Raw genomic sequence first — 18,937 nt, 5'->3', positions numbered from 1 at the left:
GGGTCCTGCTTGGGTGCTGGCCAGCCTGGGTGAGGGGCTGATGGCTGTTTTCAGGGCTGCCAGCACCCTCTTTAGGGTGGGGGTCCCCACTGGAGTGCCTGGCCAGCCTGGATGAGGGGCTGATGGCTGTTTTCAGGCTGCCCGCACCCCCTTCAGGGTGGGGGTCCCCACTGGGGTGCCTGGCCAGCCTGGATGAGGGGCTGGTGGCTGTTTTCAGGCTGCCTGCACCCCCTTCAGGGTGGGGGTCCCCACTGGGGTGCCTGGCCAGTCTGGATGAGGGGCTGAGGGCCGTTTTCAGGCGGGCCAAGCCTGCAGCTGAAGCTCCCAGTCTCTCCTTTTTTTCTTTTTTATTCTGGGATTTATTTACCTTCTGTAATTGAAACTTTGTTGCGGCTCTAGCTCCGAGGCCGGCTGGCTGAAAGCAGGTTTCTGGGTTTGTTTAGCTTTTATAATTGCAACATTGTTGCTTAGAGTGCAGCTCAGAGCTGGGCTGCGGCAAGCAGGCGGGGAACCTTGGCTTCCTCCATCACTGGAGCAAGCAAACCTCCTGTTCGCTTCAGCTGCCTGGCTGCCGGCCGCCATCTTGGTTGGCAGTTAATTTGCATATCACCCTGATTAGCCAATGGGAAGCATAGTGGAGGTATGGTTAATTACCATGTTTGTCTATTATTAGATAGGATATTATTGTACTATTTTCCATACAAACAACTGTAAACCTACTTTTGCCCCCACAGTATATAGATCAGGGGTGGGCAAACTTTTTGACTCGAGGGCCACAATGGGTTCTTAAACTGGAGCGGAGGGCCGGAACAAAAGCATGGATGGAATGTTTGTGTGAACTAATATAAACTCAAAGTAAACATCATTACATAAAAGGGTACGGTCTTTTTTTTTGTTTGTTTTATTCATTTCAAACGGACCGGATCCGGCCCGCGGGCCATAGTTTGCCCACGGCTGGTATAGATACTTAAAAGTCAAGCCAGTTTAGTCATTTTTTCACCATGTTTTTATGCAAAATCAAAATATGTTCTGTCCTATTAAGTGAAATTTTTTACCTATTTTTCCCCTACCTGCAAACATAATGTAAAATCTTTTTGAGTTGGTGAGTGTCCTATCAAGACCTTTCATGTGTTCAAGTGCTCTTTGGTTCCTTGTCTGAAATCACCTACTTAAATTCATGTGCCTTTTCTTATTCTTTATTCCTAAATTGTGGGGGTTTTTTAGCTTAAAAGATGAAAATGTTTCCTGTGTCTTCATGGCCTTCAGTTCCCTATTTTGAACAACCAAGCCTCTTAATTAAAATGTGCTCTGCCCCTGAGCTCAGAGCAACTAAGACCTCTCTGCTGCTAGCAAATCAAATAAAAGCAGTCTTGTGGACAAGCCCTCCAGGTTTGCTGGTGTATGGCTGGCTCACTGGTGTCTGAATTTCAGTTCTATTTTTGAAATGACTAAAGCACCTTGGTGTCTTATGCCACACCTTTTCCTTGGAATGATAGGAAAAGAGAAGTGATGATGCTTTGCTGAGGAGACTCCCCCTCTGCTCCCCAATTGTTACCCAGGCAGAATTGTCAAAATCATAGTAAATATTATGAGTTCATCTTACAGGTGATACTTTGATTTCATTAGTGTACATTATGATATAAATGTAACACTAGGGTATACCTTTTATTCTCTGGAATGATTTTGTTGCTGGGCCAGATGATGAACACTTACTTGTATCAACTAGAAGGCTTTAACTTTTATAGACCCATAGCTCTGGAACACTGGTGCATAGTTGCACAGCTTTTGGAACCCAGTTTCTATGTTTATTTTCTTTTTTTTCTTTTTCTTTTTTTTATTAAACACAAATTTTTATTTTCCAATAATATTTTACACACACTTTTAGATTTTTGTTTGACTTATGATTTACAGATTTTTATGTTTTACATTAATTAGTAAAAATATAAACTTTTGATTACAAATATTTCCCGCCAATTTTAGTTTCTATGTTTATTTTCTGTCCTTTCCTCCCAACCTGTTTCCTTGTTTCCTATTCTTCTTATTTAAACCCTTTAACTACAATTTATAAGTGTGGCCTTTCATTTACTCTTTCCTCCTGATTTGCACATTTGGTCAGACACATTTGGAGGGACAAGACTTGCTGATGTGTTGGGGAAGGGGGAGCATGAAGAATCTAAGTAAGAACTTTTGGAGTATGACCTGGTCAACTGGGTGGGCCAGTTTCCTGAATATTGAGACAGCTGCCCATCAGATCCAGGGCTCGGTTATCCAGGGACTCTTACAGATCTCTGAGAATCTGGGGGGAAACTGGGTCCTCTCCTAGAAAATTGTTTATGTATCATATATGGAATTTTGCATGTAAAAATTTACTCTAGAACAAAATCACATCCTCATGGACTCTGTTGGGAACCTGATACCTTAGGGCTTCACCCTTGGTTTTACTGTGGGTTGCCCAACTTGTCATTTTTACCTCAGAATTTACACAGAATAAAATCGGTTTTAGTAAATACATGCACAAATTCCCCTTGTCACATCTAGTATAAAAGCCATGGAACCATCAGCTTCTCTTAGGGTTAGGGAAAAAACAATTGATCGTATGATGCAGTCTTTCTGTGTTATATAGTTTATTAGGAGCATTCCTGATTTCGTAGAGGGGCTTTGTCAGTGGTGCTCTCATGGACTTGTGAGCATAAACCCTAACTGGCATTTAAGTGTTTTGACATATATGTATGTGTTGGTTATCTGTTGCTACATATCAAAATACTCTAGTAAAATTTAGCAGCTTAAAACAAGAGTAAACATTACCCCACATACTTTCTGTGGGTCAGGAATTCAGAAGCAGCTTAGCTGGATGGTTCTAGGTCAGGGTCTCTAGAGGTTGTAGTCAAAATATCAGCCAGGCCTGCAAAGATCTGAAAACTTGCCTGGAGCTAGAACAGTGATGGCGAACTTATGACACGCGTGTCAGAGGTGACACGTGAACTCATTTTTTTGGTTGATTTTTCTTTGTTAAATGGCATTTAAATATATAAAATAAATATCAAAAATATAAATCTTTGTTTTACTATGGTTGAAATATCAAAAAATTTCTATATGTGACACGGCACCAGAGTTAAGTTAGGGTTTTTCAAAATGCTGACACGCCGAGCTCAAAAGGTTCACCATCACTGGGCTAGAAGATATCCTTGCAGGATGGCTCATTCATGTGGTTGGTGAGTCCCTGCTGGCTGTATGCAGGAGGCCTCAGTCCCTCCCCAGGTGTACCTGTCCATAGTACTCCTTGAGTGTCTCACATGACTGCAGCTAGCTTCTCCTGTACCAAGTGATCCAAGGAGGAGAACAGGGTGGAAGCCACACATCATTATTTCTGAAATGATTGACAAGCCAATACTATTCACTGGGGAAGGAGACTACATTAGGGCATAGACACCAAAAGTTATTACTTATTAGGGCTATCTTGGAAGCTGGCTACCACAATGTGTAAGAATGATGTTATACTTTCCTTCCCAAAGCTAAATATTCTCTCTGTTCCCCCTCAAGGTCATCCTTGGTTGGTTGGTTGGTTGGTTGGTTGGTTGGTTGGTTGGTTGGTTGGTTTGTACTGCAACAGCATCAGAAGGGTGGTAATGGGCATTGGTTTCTAGGAAGCAAGGAAGTCAGTGAACTGTCAGTTCTTTCCAAAACGCTTGTATCTCTGTATACCCCATACAGACTTTGAAAATTAGAAAATAAAATAACTGTACCTTTAATTCTTAACATAAATTCACTGATCTGTTTTAGTGTAGTAACCCTTTTAGATAATAAAAGTAGGCTTCTAGAAATCACAGAGGATCATGTAAGGGCTAGGTCTGAATGAAATTAAGTTCTTTTCTCCCTTTGCTAGGAAATCTTTTCTGCTGCTCCCTACTACCCATGAAAGTCATCATCCTCTTAGACTGTGCTCTCCCACTTGTTAGCCCTCCAATGTTAGGCATATAACTTAATCTCTTTGTGCTTCCATTTTGTCATTGCAAAATGGAGGCAATAATTTTTACCTATTTCTTGGAATTGCTGTGTGGGCTAAATGACATGCCTGCAATGTGTACTTATTACGATGTTTGGCACATTGGTAAGCACTCAGATATTAACTGCTGCCACTTATTTATTATGATGGTGATGGTGGATGTTGAAGTCACACTAAACCATTTTTAGATGCCTGTTCTACCTGTCCATTTATTAAACAATTACTAGGTGCTATGCTAAGCACTTCGTAGACCTTATTTTGTAAATAGGTAGTATTATCACCATTTTACAAGTGAGGAAATTGAGGGGTAGAGAAGTTTAAGTAACTTGTTCCAAAATTACACAGCTATTAAGTTGTATAACTAGATCTCATACTCAATAAATATTTGTGGAATTGGACCAGGTTTAAGAGATTGTCAGTGTGAATATCAGAAGAGCATTTCTTAAGACTAAAAACTAGAAACTGTACACTCAGTGTTTGGTGATTCATAGTTGGATTGGATGCTTTGGGATGAAAAGATCTTAGCCCACCCTGTAAACCCTAATGCCGAGTGCCGTCACTTTACCAGTACGAATGTCATTTCGTACTGGTAAGGGAAGGGAATGCAGGAGAGCAAATGCTGCTTTTAAAGAGTTACTGTTTAAATGCTTCAGAAGAAAAGTTACAGAAATCACCATACATATTCAAATCAAGTGACAGTTTTATCAGAATTTTAAATTAATGAGCATTATTAATTGACAGTGGGAACAAAATAAGTATGTACCAAGAAGAATTTACGAAATGTAATTTTGTTCAGTCAGAAAGCCAAGTGGTCTGTTGGAGCTATCTTTGAGTTTGTAGGACTTCACTTTTTATTTTGTTTTTTTTTCTCCTCCCTGTACTTTGTCTTCTGGGGGGCGGGGGGGGGGTGGGATTCTTTTCCTCAGCAAAGACATGTACAATTTGATTTTTAAATGCAGTACATTGCATTAGATAAAAGGGTTTGGGTGTAGGTGTGTTTTAATATATTTTTATTTATTTCAGAGAGGAAAAGAGAGAGAGATAGAAACATCAATGAAGAGAATCATTGATCAGCTGCCTCCTGCACACCCCCTACTGGGGATGGAGCCCACAACCCGGGCATGTGCCCTGACTGGGAATCAACTGGGAACCTCCTGGTTCATAGGTCGATGCTCAACCACTGAGCAATACCAGCTGGGCTTTTTTATTTGTTTTGTTTTTTATTAATGACTAGAGGCCCAGTGCATGAAATTTGTACACTGGGGGGGTGTCCCTCAGCCCAGGCTGCACCATCTCCAATCTGGGACCCCTCGGGGGATGTCCAACTGGCAGTTTAGGCCCAATCCTAGTTTAGACTCGACGCCTAACTGCTCCCAACTGCCAGCCTGGTCCCCCCCAACTGCCCTCCCCTGCCAGCCTGGTTGCCCCCAACTGCCCTCCCCTGCTGGCCTGGTCCCCCCCCCAACTGCCCTCCCCTGCCAGCCTGGTCCCCCCCCCAACTGCCCTCCCCTGCCAGCCTGGTCCCCCCCCCCAACTGCCCTCCCCTGCCAGCCTGGTCCCCCCCCCCTCAACTGTCCTCCCCTGCAGGCCTGGTCCCCCCCAACTGTCCTCCCCTGCCAGCCATCTTGTGACCACATGGGGGCAGCCATCTTGTGTGAGGGCGTGATGGTCAGTTTGCATATTACCTCTTTATTATATAGGATTACAGTGCTATGACTTAGGTATCAAAGATATTTGTAATCAAAATAATTAGCTGTTAAAATTTTACTCATCAAATTATTTGGAAATAATTCTAAGCAAAAATAAGAGATCATTAAATTACAAATCTGAGGAACATGAGTGTGTTTTCAAATTTTATTGTTTGGAAGGTGAATTCATTTTTGATTGTGTGCCCACTTAAAAGGCTTGTGCTTTTTATTCTCATGCAAGCAGCCTCTGGCTTCATCCGAGGAGGGTGGGACTCGTTTGGGGAATGTCTTAAGCTCACAGGTAGTATCCACTGAAAGAACATTTGCCAATTAATAGCTAATTATGATTTTGCCAAAGAGCAAATTAACATAATGGGCTGGGTGGCAGTGTAGTTAAGTCTTCATGGGCGTTGGCTGGTGCTGATGCTGCCCTGGCCAGAGCTGCCAGCAGTGCTAGTACATGTGCTGATGTCATGATCAAGCAGATAAATTCCCGGTGATTAGTGCATCTCTTAACTCCTGGGGAAGATCAGAACGTGACAGTTTTACCTGTCATGTTCACAAACTGACAAGGGAGAGAAGTGTTGTCTGATGATGATCCCGCAGAGGAACTGAGTGTCATACAAAGCACGAGAGGTACACAGTGAGCTTGGCTTTGTGAGGAACATTATTAATTCTGAAACAGCTCGGTGGCCCTTCGGCTTTCTCTGGACTGTTGTTTAATGCAGCCTATGCCTAAATTATGAAAATGGGTGTTTTTCTTGGGAAAGGCTCACAGGAACCTGTGGTCTGGACAAGAATTGTTAGATTATTATTGATGCATAGAATTTGTGTGATCATTGAGAGTAAAACTCCTGCTAAGCAAGGCATATCCAGAAAAAAACAGGAGTCATGAATGAAGTATTAGACATGGGTACTAATTGACTTTTAGAAGAAAGGCTGTTTACCTGCCTTTGGAGAATAGGTTCTATGCCATATACCCTCCCCTGCACCTGTCCATGCGCCATGCCCGTGAGTTCATATGACTCCATGCTGTCAGCTAAGGCCTGGTAACAGGAGGAGAAGCATTTCTTCCCCAAAGTCTGATTTAAATGTATAGAGGGCTGATTGTTTTGAGGACAGGAAAATCAAGAATTTAGGAAAGAAGTATAATTTTCATAGAGTGGCCACTGAACTTATAAAGTGAACAGCTAATTTTTAAGAGTTCCTGTGTGTCCTTGGGTCTTTTGTTTCTCACTCTAATTAAAAAATCCAAAGTAGAAAACTCAGAAGGCTGAATGTTGCTTTCGCCATGACCTTGTCTACTGTATTCATCATAGGAGATAGGAGAACTATAATTTCTAGAGAGAGAAAACGTCTGGGTGTCATCAGCCCTGACGGCCAAGGGAGGTGTGACTTCTAGGGAGATGGCTCTTGAAAGTTGTCCATCCCAATCAAGCCACCTCTCCTGTTGCTCAGGGCTTACCATGAAGTGCTAGGGAGAAAATTTGCCCAGCAGGATATTCCCAGTCATGTGTGAGATGACAGGGATGCAACTTAATTAAACTAGTCACTGAAATAGCAGGGTATGTCTTCCGGAGATGGGGAGCCAATCTGGACACAAATGCCCGCTTAAATGTTAATGGATATTGTGAAATAATAATGGGCCTTTAAAAGAGGGAACAGGGGTTAAAGTTAGTTATAATGTTACACATATTTCCAAAGCATTAGGCAGAGTAAGCTTAGTGCCAAGATAGTTAACTTACTACAAGATACTTTATTGAATTAAGTGAATTGGTACTCTGGTAGCTGTTCCTGTTTTTGCTAGTTGTCTATCTTCCATGTCTGTGAACAACGAAGATGGCCTATACTTAGAAAGCAAGCAGTTGAATTTGACTTACACACAGCACTTCTGCCTGTCACGCTGGCCCACGGTACTTTCACTGTCTACACCCCTTTTACCCTCCTAGGCAAATGGCAAATCGTTCAGGACTTCTAACAAGTTTCCAGCTGTGCATTTTCAGATGCACTAGACTCCAGCTGGTCCTATACCGTTGATCCAGGCTAGAACAAGAGCTTTGACAGACATGGTCTCTGGCTACCTGAGTCTGTAACTTATTCAAAGACAGTATCGTCCTGCATCAGGACCAGGCCACAGCATGGACTTAGCTCTAAGCAGAAAGAAATCCAGATTTCATAGTATTGGCCATATTTAAAACAACATTTCAGATACACTTGGAAGCAGGCCGCACAGCTCAGTCTGCAGTTGAGACAGCATGCTTTTCTTTTTGAGATCTTACAGCATCGCTCATGCTCTCTCTTGGGACTTTCGATTTGCAGATGCTAATGCTGGAGACCGTGGACAGACCAATAACGCTGCTTCTGCATCAGCTTCCAACTCCACCTGAACAGTCCCGAGCAGCCAGCTGCACAGGAAAAACCACCAGTTACTTGAGTGTCACTCAGCAACACTGGTCACGTTTGGAAAGAAAATTAAAAAGAGAAAAAAAAAACCTGTTCATTTTAGCGTTCAATTTTTTTATTATTGTTGTTGTTATTATTTAACCTTGTAAAATATCTATAAATACAAACCAATTTCATTGTATTCTCACTTTGAGGGAGAGCCAGGGGTGGGAGGGTTGGGGGGAGGGAAGGCGGAGCACCAGAACACGATCTCTCTCCCACGACAATCTTACCAGAAGTCTGCTGTTGGATACTTTAAAAACAGGACTCCTGCTTCATGCCCCTTCCACAAAATAAGAAAACTTTGTTCTGTGCTGAAGTTTTTTTGAACTTTTTTCTTTTAAAGTCAAGTGTAAGACTTGGTATAGTGCACAGCTTGAAATTGGTTGGGAGCTTAGCAGGTGTAACTCCGTGGGGACTTAAATTCACTTGTAAAATTAATCCATATCCTGGGGCGTTCGAAGACTTGCCTTTGGCATGTTGGTGGCAGGTGTGGCAGACAAAAAAAAAAAGGAAATGTGTATCCTTTGTAACCCTGGGAGGTCAATAAAGTTAGAAGCTGTAAGGGGAAGATTCTTAATTGATGTGTTAAAGTTCTGTTTTGCTCTTAATCAGTGCTAGTGGTGGGCGAACTTGTGTAAGAGGCTGTCGGGAGGAGCATGCCTGCTCCTCCTGTGGATCTTTGTTTGCCTGGCCAAAGGTTCTCTGCAAACCTTAGTACGGTTGTAAACTAGTGACCCAGCAGAAGGCTGACAAAGCGTTGAGCCGGCCACTCTGGCTGTGGAGGTCAAAAGTCGATAAACCCGGAGGAAGGGACTGGCCAGGGCAGGTCTCACCACTGTGAATGAAGTATTCCAGATTCTTCTCTAAAGTTGCTTCCCTTGGAAAGATACACTTGAGAGGACATTATAGTTAAATAATGTGAACTGTCACAGTCTACTGGTTTATTTTCATATTTTTTAATTACAGATTGAGCTTGCAGAAAATGCCACGTTCTGCACATAGTTCTGATTTTAAATCCAAATCTAGAATCTGTATTTAATTTCAGCTTTTTTTAACCTCATGCTTTTTAAATTTTATTTATTGATGCATGTGTCAGGCCATTATGATTCTAGATGATAGGAATATTACAAACTACGCATCCAAATGATATAAACAGTCACTAGTACCTGCTGACGTTATAGGAAAGTGGATTATATAAATGTGTGTATATGTGTTATGTATAATAGATTCAGTACTGCCTTTTGTTTTTGTTTTCATTTTGTCCACAGTATCAAAATTGACTGCTTGAAGAGTGAGAAGAAGAATGATTTCCCTATACCCAGTTAAGAGTTTTGTTTGTTTTCTTTTCTGTATCAGTGGATGGTGTAAGAACCAGTCTCTGTTTTTGAAGAAAAAGCAATATTCCTTGGAAAGCAAGGAGGATTGAAGGATTATGTTTGCAGTGAGGAAATAGATTTTTACAAAGAGTTTGTTTTACATGTTTAAGGTTGACATCTATGTGGGCCTTATATACTCTAAAATGAACCTTAGTCACCTTGGTGCTTATGGGCCATTACTTGACCTATGAATCTTTAAGGCACAACCAGTTGTACTTTACATGTAAAGATTACTTGAGTGATGGTCGCCTTTCCCCGTACCTGCTCCTTCCCCACATGCCTTCTACGGTTCACTGAGAGCTAGGGCTGCAGAGCTGGGCCCTAGGTTGTGTGTAACCTACCTTCCCCTTCTCATTGCCACCTTAGGTCATGTTAGGGGTCTCGCCCTCCAGGCGATTTGGAAACAGAGTCTCTTGACAGCCCTCATGCTGGTCCCCAGAGCCTGTACTACTTACCCAAGTGTGTGTGACTCCCGGAGAGTCGACTGCCTGCTGAAGTGAACCAGTGCCAGAAAGGCAGCTGTGAGCCATCATCGTCTTCACTCACTGCTTAGCTGTGCTCTTAGGCCGCAGAAGGGGTTTCTCAAACCTCTGGTTGTATCAGAGTTCATGAGGAAGGAAACATCCTCGGTCAAACCAAATCAAACGTATTGAATTTTACTTTTCATAATGAGCCTCTAAGAGCTGATTAAGATTGGAAGGACGTCTGAGTGAAAGTATTTGGCAACATGATACTAAAGGAACGGCTTTGATAGGCCATTTTCAGAAAAGATTTATAAAGAGGCCGAACAGCAGGTCTGTGACAGAAATGGACCTGCTTTCAGACCACTGCCTGGCCAAACATCTGGACAGACACTACTCTGGATTTGGTATATCTGCCAGAGTCCATAGAAACCTGTGCTTATTTTACAAAATACCTTCCCCCCGATAAATGGGGTGAGAAAAGAGAAGAGTCTAATGCTTTCCTCTCGTGTTGTGTGTGCGTGTCTGAGGGCTGAGGTGCGTGATTTTTTTTCTTTCTCAAGGATCATGGCAGGATCACAGAGCTCTTTTATACAAGTGAGATCCAGGTCTCTGCGTATCTTTTTGTAAATAATAAAATAATAATAATAATAAAAGCTCCTCACCAAATTCAAGCTTGTACATTATATTTTCTTTCAATGTTTTTAAATTTAAGTTTTATTGTTTTGTATGTAAATATGTGGACCCAGGAACTGTTATTAATGAGCAAAAAGTTACTGTTCAGGGCAGTGATTCTGTTTAATAATCAGACAAAATGTAGACGAGCTTTTTAAAGCCATATAGTTTTAACTCTGTACAGTAGGTACCGGCCTGTATTATTGTAACAATAACTCTAGCAATGTATAGTGTATCTATATAGTTTGGAGTGCCTTCGCTTCCATGTGTTTATTTGTTGTTTTTCATTTTTTAAATTTTAATTGGTTTCTCTCTATATCCATGTCTCCCTGTCCCCACCCTTATTTTCCTATGAAATAATAGCTCACTCATAACACAGTGTCTGTGCCCCTTCACGGTGAATTTCAGTGATACCATGCTCAGGAGTGGAAAGAGGAAACCATGTTTATAATCTGTCATGTAATCCCTGCCTTTGTTTTGGTTCTGAACATAATGTCTTCCTCAGTAGCAGTGATTGGTTTCATTTCATCCTTAGGCCATCCAGGGACTCAGCGTAGTGCCAGGGAGCCCTAGAGCTGGAGGGTATCAATTAGATTTTGCTCGTCTCTTCCCCAAACCCTAACCATGGGTCTTACAATCAGCAGATTCCATGCTCACTCTCCTCATTTCCTTCCCTCACAAATGAGAGGGGAGAACTGGTTTTTGTAAATCAGTTCCATCATAGCATTGGGTTTTGCTAATCAGTGGTCTGAAATGCCATGGTAAGATTGCAGGCAGTAATGCCGGAGTGTGCGCGAGGACTGTGGCTTAATGAGGGGACTCCGCCTGTCTGTCCTCCCGCCACCTCCACCCCTTTCAGCAAAATCTCATTTTAATTTCTTTTTGAAAAAATCATTTGAATTCTTACTGTGTGCCCATCATGAAGGCCTTTTTTGAAAGAAAAAAATCAAAATTACTTGTTTTGCCTCCAAGTACTCCATATGAGATGTCTTGAATAGAAGAAAAAAACAAACTTTACCAAACCAAAGGTTCCTATTTTTGAAACATCATGTGTTCATTCCAGCAAGGCAGAGGACTGCACCTTCTTTCCAGTGACATGTTGTCATTTTTTAAAGTCCTCTTAATTTTTTAGATACATATTTTTGGTGTGTGTTTTAACAAAGCTGCCTAACCAGTCATCTGGTCTGCACCAATGCAAAGGTTTCTGAGAGGACTCTTGTATTCTCTATCCCTGTGGATATAAAGACACTGGCATTTTATTTCTTTTTCCCTTTCCTTTTTAAGGGATTTAACTTTGGAATCTTCCAAAGGAAGTTTGGCCAATGCCAGATCCCCAGGAGTTTGGGGTTTCTTTTCTTTTAAACAAAAATTGTAACTGATTCCTGTTGTTGTTCTTAGTGATCATCTAATCACAGAGCCAAACACTTGTCCCGTCTATAGAAAAATAAACTAAGCATGCTTTACAATAAAATCTGACTTTGCTGATATAAACCTGAGCCACCGAAGATAAGAGAGACAACTAGAAGCAGAATAGAGTCCCAGACTAAGGTCTACGTTTGAGAGGCTTCGAAAGTAATCCCTGAGGTTTGGATTATTTTCATAAGGGTTATGATGTTTTATTCAAGTTTGTTGCTCCGTTTTGCACCTCTGCAATAAAAGCAAAATGACAACCAGTACATAAGGGGTTAGCTTGACAAAGTAGACTTCCTTGTGTTAATTTTTAAGTTGTTTTTTTTTTCATACTATATCTGCTACAGGCAGATTCAGATAGATGTATGAAATGTGCTTGCCTGTAAAATTGCATTTATAAATGTGTTGCCGATGGATCACTTGGGCCTGTACACATACCAATTAGCGTGACCACTTCCATCTTAAAAACAAACCTAAAAAACAAAATTTATTATATACATATATATATATATATAAAGGACTGTGGGTTGTATACAAACTATTGCAAACACTTGTGCAAATCTGTCTTGATATAAAGGAAAAGCAAAATCTGTATAACATTACTACTTGAATGCCTCTGTGACTGATTTTTTTTTTCATTTTAAATATAAACTTTTTTGTGAAAAGTATGCTTAATGTTTTTTTTTCCCCTTTCCCCATTCCCTTGTAAATACATTTCGTTCTATGTGACTTGGTTTGGAAATAGTTAACTGGTACTGTAATTTGCATTAAATAAAAAGTAGGTAGCCTGGAAATGAAATTAAAATTCACAAGTGTGTGGTCTTTATTTCACTACCCAGCCCTCTTCTTCACCCGGCCTGTTTTGCCACTGCAATATGTAGACACATCACCACCTCTTTTCCTCCAATTAGAGAAACACGGATCTTTGTTATAAAAATCGAGATATGAACATTAGTTCTCGTTCTTTCAAATGATCTTATTCCATTGTGTAGCCGAGAGGTGCAGCTTCCGTCTTGGAAACCTTTGGATTTGATGCAGAGGAAGCTTTGCAGACACGGCATTGAGAAGAAAGAAAACATCCCTGAAAGGGACAAATTTTTAAAACGTGAATAAGCTGCTGTCTTCTGTTACTGTGTTCATGGTTTGGTGTAGCTGTATTTTTTTTTTTTAAGTTCCATCCCATTAGTAATGGTCTTTGGGAGTATCTGTAAAATAAATGAACACAAACAGTGGGGCTGTACCTCCCTGGTAACCAACACATGTTGTGTTTGAGTCTATCATTTCCAATATTGGATGATGTATGTAAACATGTAATGTCTCTTAGTGCAAAAAGAAACTTTTTTTTTCTTTTTAGGGCTGGCTCACTGTCAGGCCTAATCTAAAGGCTAGATATAAAGTCATGTGACTGCTGCTTCAATAAAAACAAATTTATATTGGATAAAGTCTGGTCCTCTTTGTTCACTTATGTTTTTGTTGTGAGACGTAACAGGGGAGGGGCAGGGGGTTAAGATGTCTCTTGTAGGATAGGCCAGCCTCCTGATAGCACTGAAGTGCTTTTGTTTGGGATTCACTAATATTTCCTGCCCCGTTTGAATGGGGGTTGAACAGGATGCCCTTTTAACTTAAAATCCTGGAAGTCTGCATTTCCAGTCCTTTGGGATCACATTTCTGGGGGAGCAGTGACTGGATGCCATTTGGGGTTCTAAAAGGGTAGTGAGGAAAGGGAGGGGTCAGGTTGCAGGTTCCCTTCAAGGAGAAGGTGGTGAAAGAAAGTGACCACAGTGATGGACCGTCACCCAGTCCTCGGGTGCAGGAATATTTGACTTACCCACTAGCACCTTGGGATTTAGGAGAGTTGTGAGTGCATTACGGCAACGTGTCCGGGGAAAACAAGCTGTTGTGGAAGGTGGGATGATGAGGCCCATGAGTTGTCAGAGCTGAGGGGACAGTCAATCAAATGTACGTTTCTCTTTCCGTCCTCTCCACAAAGGAGAAGCCCTGGGCCTTCCCCAAAGATGTCAAGGCTTTAATGGGATCCTTCAAGCTGGGGCAGGTAGGGATTGGCTGCTGCGAGGCTCTGACCAGTGGGGGAGCCAGACAGTGAACATGACTTCCTTAGGAGGTCTTTTTCCTGAGCTTTGGAGTCGGACTTCATCCTCACCTGACCGGCAAAACCTAGAAAAAGAACGGTGGCTAGGGAGATGCCCAGAAAGTGACACTCCGTCTAATGCTCAGAGCTCGGGAAGGGAGTAATAAGGAAATCCGAATGCTTGAGAGTAGGGTCTGGCGTCTAGCCCTCTAAACCAGACCACACAGCTGCTGAGAGGAAGGGTCCTGTGTGAGCTCTTCGGTGCACCTAACCTTGACTCTTAACTGCACTTGGACTACACTTACTTTTTAAAAGTATTTATGTTGTTAGTATTAAATCATTGTTTGGGGAATTGCCCAGGTTTTTTAAAACCAATACATTCTTTTTTTTTATTTATTTAAATTTTTTATTGTTGACACTATTGCAGATGTCCTGCATTTTCCTCCTCTTTGCCCACCTCCACCCAGCCCCGCTCTTGGTCCTCCCATTATTGTGTGTGTCCATAGACTATGCATATATGTTTTTTAGCGAATCCTACTTCACCTTCCTTTATCCAGTGTCCCTCACCTCCCTGCCCTCTGACATCTGTCAGTCTGTTTCATGTATCCATGCCTATGGTTCTATATTGTCTGTCAGTTTATTTTGTTCACCAAATGCCACATATTAGTGAGATCACATGGTATTTGCCTTTCTCTGACTGGCTTATTTCCCTTAGCATAATAATCTCCAGGTCCATCCGTGCTGTGACAAAGGGTAGGATTTTTAGTGTGTAAATGTATCACAGCTCTTATCTACTCATCCACTGATTACATCCTGTCTTAATCTCACCTTGCCCTCACTTCACTGTAGCCTGCATTTGAATGAATAGCACACTCAAAATTATTCCAGTGGGAAAGAGGAGACCCATTTGATTTATGAATACAGTTGAATGAAGTTTATATTTCCAAAAGAAATTCCTGGGGGCAAAAACTGAAGTCATTGCATTTGCAGAGAGAAACTTTTCCCCTCCGTTTCCTTTCTAAAAATGAGGGTGTTTGTCTCCTTGATGCAGAGAGGCTGGTACACCTGGAGGAATTTGGGGCATAAGTTTGCTTGCTTTGATATATAGTGTCAATTTCTTATGGTCTCAAAGTTTGGCCAATTTCTTGTAAAATGGTAAAAGCTAAGCAAGTATCTGTTCCTTAAAATTCAGTTAATGTGCAGCTTCATTTGCATCAACATATTACACTTTTGAAATTAGTTCAATTACTACATTTTTAATTATGGTATAAATATATTAAATTTTTATATGGAGCAATCATTTTACGAGGAAGCCAAGTTAATGCATTTTTATGTTCTTTCACCACAATCTTCAGATATGTAAAGGGCAATCCTATATAATAAAGAGCTAATATGTAAATGGCCCTCGCGCCGGGGCCAGGGGAACTGAGGCCGCATCCCCCGTTCCGGCACCAGAGCCAGGGGACCTGAGGCCGGGCTGGGGAACCTGAAGCCGCACCCCCCGCCCCAGTGTCAGGGCCAGGGTACCTGAGGCTGGGCCCCGCCCCCTTCCCCCCCCCCCCCCCGCCCTGCAGGGCTTGATGGGGGTGGGGCCGGTTGCATCTGGGTCTCACGCGATTTCGAGGTGTGTGCGGATGGGTGGGGACTTGACTCTGGGTCCCATGGCGCGCCCCAGACTCTGACAGGAGGAAGATTTTCATACACATTTTATAATTTTCTTTCATCTCTGACACTTCTATTATAGAGAAAGGGCAAATAGCAATATTAAAATATTTCCTCTAATTAATTCCCTTTTAATGTGCACAAATTTCGTGCACTGGGCCACTAGTCCTATATAATAAAAGGCTAACATGCAAATAGACCGAACGGTGGAACAATTGGAACAACCAAACAGCCGATCACTATGACGTGCGCTGACCATCAGGCAGTGTGTGCAGAACATGGCGGGTGTTGGCTGCGGTGGAATGGTGGAGCAGGTGAGCGGGGGCGCCAGACCAAGGCAGGGCACTGGTCACTGTCATTGGGGTGAATCTCTGGTGGTTACTGAAAATTCTTTGCTCCTGCATGCCATAGTTCCGCCAGGTGCTTGCACCTGCTGCTGGCACCGGCCCTGCTCGCACCCACTGCCGGTGCCTGGTGCTGGTCCCGATCACTTGGCACCATCACCTGGTGCAAGTGGCGCTGCAGGCCCTGATCACCCCTGAGGGCTTCTCTACCTCCCCCTGCTCCTGAGGGTTGATCAGGGCAGTAGCCGCTGCTTGCACCCACTACTGGGGCCAGCCCCAATTGCTCTGCGCCGTCAGCAGGTGCGAGCAGACCCAGTGCTGTCAGCACATGTGAGCAGCAGCGGGAGCAGGGCTGCTGACAGACAGGGAACCAAGGGCCGCAGGGGGAGGGGACAGGAGGGGGCAGGGAGGATGGGCCAAGACCCGCCCCTGTGCCTACCGCAGCCTCTTGGCCCACAGTTCCTTTCAAGGTGCACAAATTCATGCACTGGGCCCCTAGTAGTAAAATCAGTAGTAAAGAATAGAAACAGAAATTTATATATTATATACAAGACATTTCTGTTTTCTTACCCCCACGTCTATCCCTGTCCCCAGAAAAGAAGGTGAAAAAAAGAAAAAGGTTTAAATATCTAGCCAAAAGTTAATTAAGTCAGCTTTCCTTAATTTGACAATAAACTCGGGATTATATTTGCTAACTAAGCCTTAGCTGTGGAATGCATTATGTAAAATTAGTTAAAATGTAATAGGCAAAAAGCAAAAATGTTTTTACTCAAATGGCTATAAACAAAGCAGACACTTTCATACCCTTTAGCTTTGAAAACAGAATCGTGACCGGAACATACGGTGCAAGCATATCTAGCACATTTATTAACTGCCTGTCAACGTAGCCTGTCACAACACCCCAGCATTCGGCCTCAGGAGCAAGCCCCAGCCCCAGCTCAGATGGGGAGCAGACCTACACCAACTCACACACATGTGTACACACATGTTGCAGGGATCCCCAACACAGCTTGGCACCCACACAAATTTCTTGTGTCACTTCTCCTCTTGACCAACGTTATCTGTGTATCTGCTTTGTTTTCTTTACTGAACTCTAAACTCTTCGAGGTCAGGATCCCTGGCCGGTTCAGCGTGTATACCACACAGCAGGCTGCGTGTTGTTGGTACTGAATGTGTTTGAGTGGATGCTAAGACCCAGGAGGAAGGAAGAACAGACACACAGAGTGGTCATGACAAGCTGCTGACACGTGCAGGCTTTCCGGCCTCTCTCTAGACTCCCCCAGACGCTAATGCTCCTGCAGATGGACACGGGCCTGGAACTCACGAGCAGCTCAGGACAAGGCTGCGGGTGGAGAGCGAGTGCAAAGTAGGAGACAGGGTACTAGGAACAGCAGCGAAAAGACCCACGAAGCTAAGGAACGTGGGCCGAGACCCTCAGGCGGCCCAGCTCCCGTCGTCCTTTCTGCTCTCCTACCACTAAATCCCAGGCCGCAGGGCCTTTTGTAAGGGGGTGGCGGCCTTGCCTCTTCATAGGCTCTACCTTCAGGCCCAGGCGCTCTCTTATAAGGTCAGTGGCTTTGCTTTCCACAGACTGAGCTGGGGCTGAGGGCCCATGTCCCCTTCCTGGGAACGCTGGCCAGCACCGTCGGAGCTGTCGCCCTGAGAAGGCAGGACCTGCAGGGCCTGGTCAGCTCTCAGCGGTGTCCATCTGTCCAGCCCTAGGAGTGGGCCCCGAGGGCTCTGGTTCTGGCTGCCCCACGGAGGCGCGCCCCTGGGGCAGCCCCTCAGGCGTCCGAGATGCTGAACAACTCCTGCATGAGGGGCGTGGCGAAGGGGTGGATGTCGTGGATGCGCAGCAGCCGCTGGGTGTGCTGGGCGTTGATGCTGCGGAGCTCGGTGAGCCTGGCCATGATCTTCAGGAACAGGAACCTGCGGGCCGGCCAGAGGGAAGGTTGGGGTGCAGCCCACCCTGGCCCCACCTCCCGCCCTTGGACCCCTCTGAAGTCGCCCAAGTTTGGGGGTTTTAATCTCAGAACAACATTTCGGGTCAGCCCAGGGAAAGGCTCAGTGGAATCACTTAAGCTTGTCTTTCAGCCTGTGGGCGAGAAGGTGGGGCGGCCTGGGGGACTGGAAGTGCTACACCCCCACGGGCACCTCTCGAGTCCGTGTACGGGAGATTCCCGGGGGGACACCCAGGTATTTCAGGCACCGAGTGCATGGCTCAATTTGTGGGGGAATCTCTGCCGTGGCTAACGGCTGGGGGGAGGACCGAGGACAGGGGTTATGGGAGCAGGGGTTGCAAGCAGCGATCCCTTCTGGATCTAGTCTGGGATCTCGGCCTCACTTTCCCCATGATGCCTCCCGGCTCCGTACAGGGGAGGACTGAGCAAATGAAGACACAGCCCCTGCAACACCCCAAGATCCTGAGTGGATCCATTACATGCATTATGTAAAATTAGTTACAGGATCATGTAATCCAGCTCAATAGAAAGCTGGAGCGGGCCAAGTAGGGGCGGGGCTTAAGTTGACACCAGCATACTCAGGGCTGGCCCTTCAGCCCTCGTGGCTGGAGCCTGTGGGCCGCTGAGGCCCGGGAAGGGTGGAAGCCACTGTCCGGCCAAGCCCTTAGCAGCCTTCCTCCCTTGGGTTGTAGAGAACAGACTAAGGAGTCTCCTGCCCAGTTTGCTTGCCTTTGTTCTGGGAGGCGGTTAGGCAGTGCTCAAGAGAGTGGGCTGTGGACTGGGGCCACCTGGGGCCCACTCCGGCCCCCACCCCTGTCGGCCG

The 18,937-nt window shown here is 44.1% G+C and overlaps 2 protein-coding genes across 15 annotated transcripts in view; one reads left to right on the top strand and one right to left on the bottom strand.

The window, feature by feature from the left end:
* GSK3B (glycogen synthase kinase 3 beta) overlaps positions 1-12,863 on the top strand; it is a 179,095-nt gene extending 166,232 nt beyond the window's left edge. For 13 of the 14 annotated variants that reach the window (XM_014457738.2, XM_006090920.2, XM_014457737.2 and 10 more), the window contains one exon: positions 8,011-12,863. Coding sequence is in view for 3 of the 14 variants with exons in the window: in XM_006090920.2 (XP_006090982.1) it covers positions 8,011-8,078 (68 nt within the window). In the remaining 11 variants the exon portion in view is untranslated. The remainder of the gene's footprint in view (positions 1-8,010) is intronic. The other variant, XM_006090922.3, reaches the window with a different exon arrangement.
* A 5,074-nt stretch (positions 12,864-17,937) lies between these two features.
* The window catches only part of NR1I2 (nuclear receptor subfamily 1 group I member 2), an 11,097-nt gene continuing 10,097 nt past the window's right edge, over positions 17,938-18,937 (bottom strand). Inside the window, exon 6 of the mRNA XM_023755802.1 lies at positions 17,938-18,149. Coding sequence (XP_023611570.1) covers positions 17,938-18,149 — 212 coding nt within the window. The remainder of the gene's footprint in view (positions 18,150-18,937) is intronic.

Source organism: Myotis lucifugus, unplaced genomic scaffold (genome assembly GCF_000147115.1).
Source record: "Myotis lucifugus unplaced genomic scaffold, Myoluc2.0 scaffold_84, whole genome shotgun sequence".
NCBI classification, from domain to species: domain Eukaryota; kingdom Metazoa; phylum Chordata; class Mammalia; order Chiroptera; family Vespertilionidae; genus Myotis; species Myotis lucifugus.
Note: the sequence above shows the minus strand (reverse complement) of the source record. Positions and strands in the feature narration are given on the sequence as shown.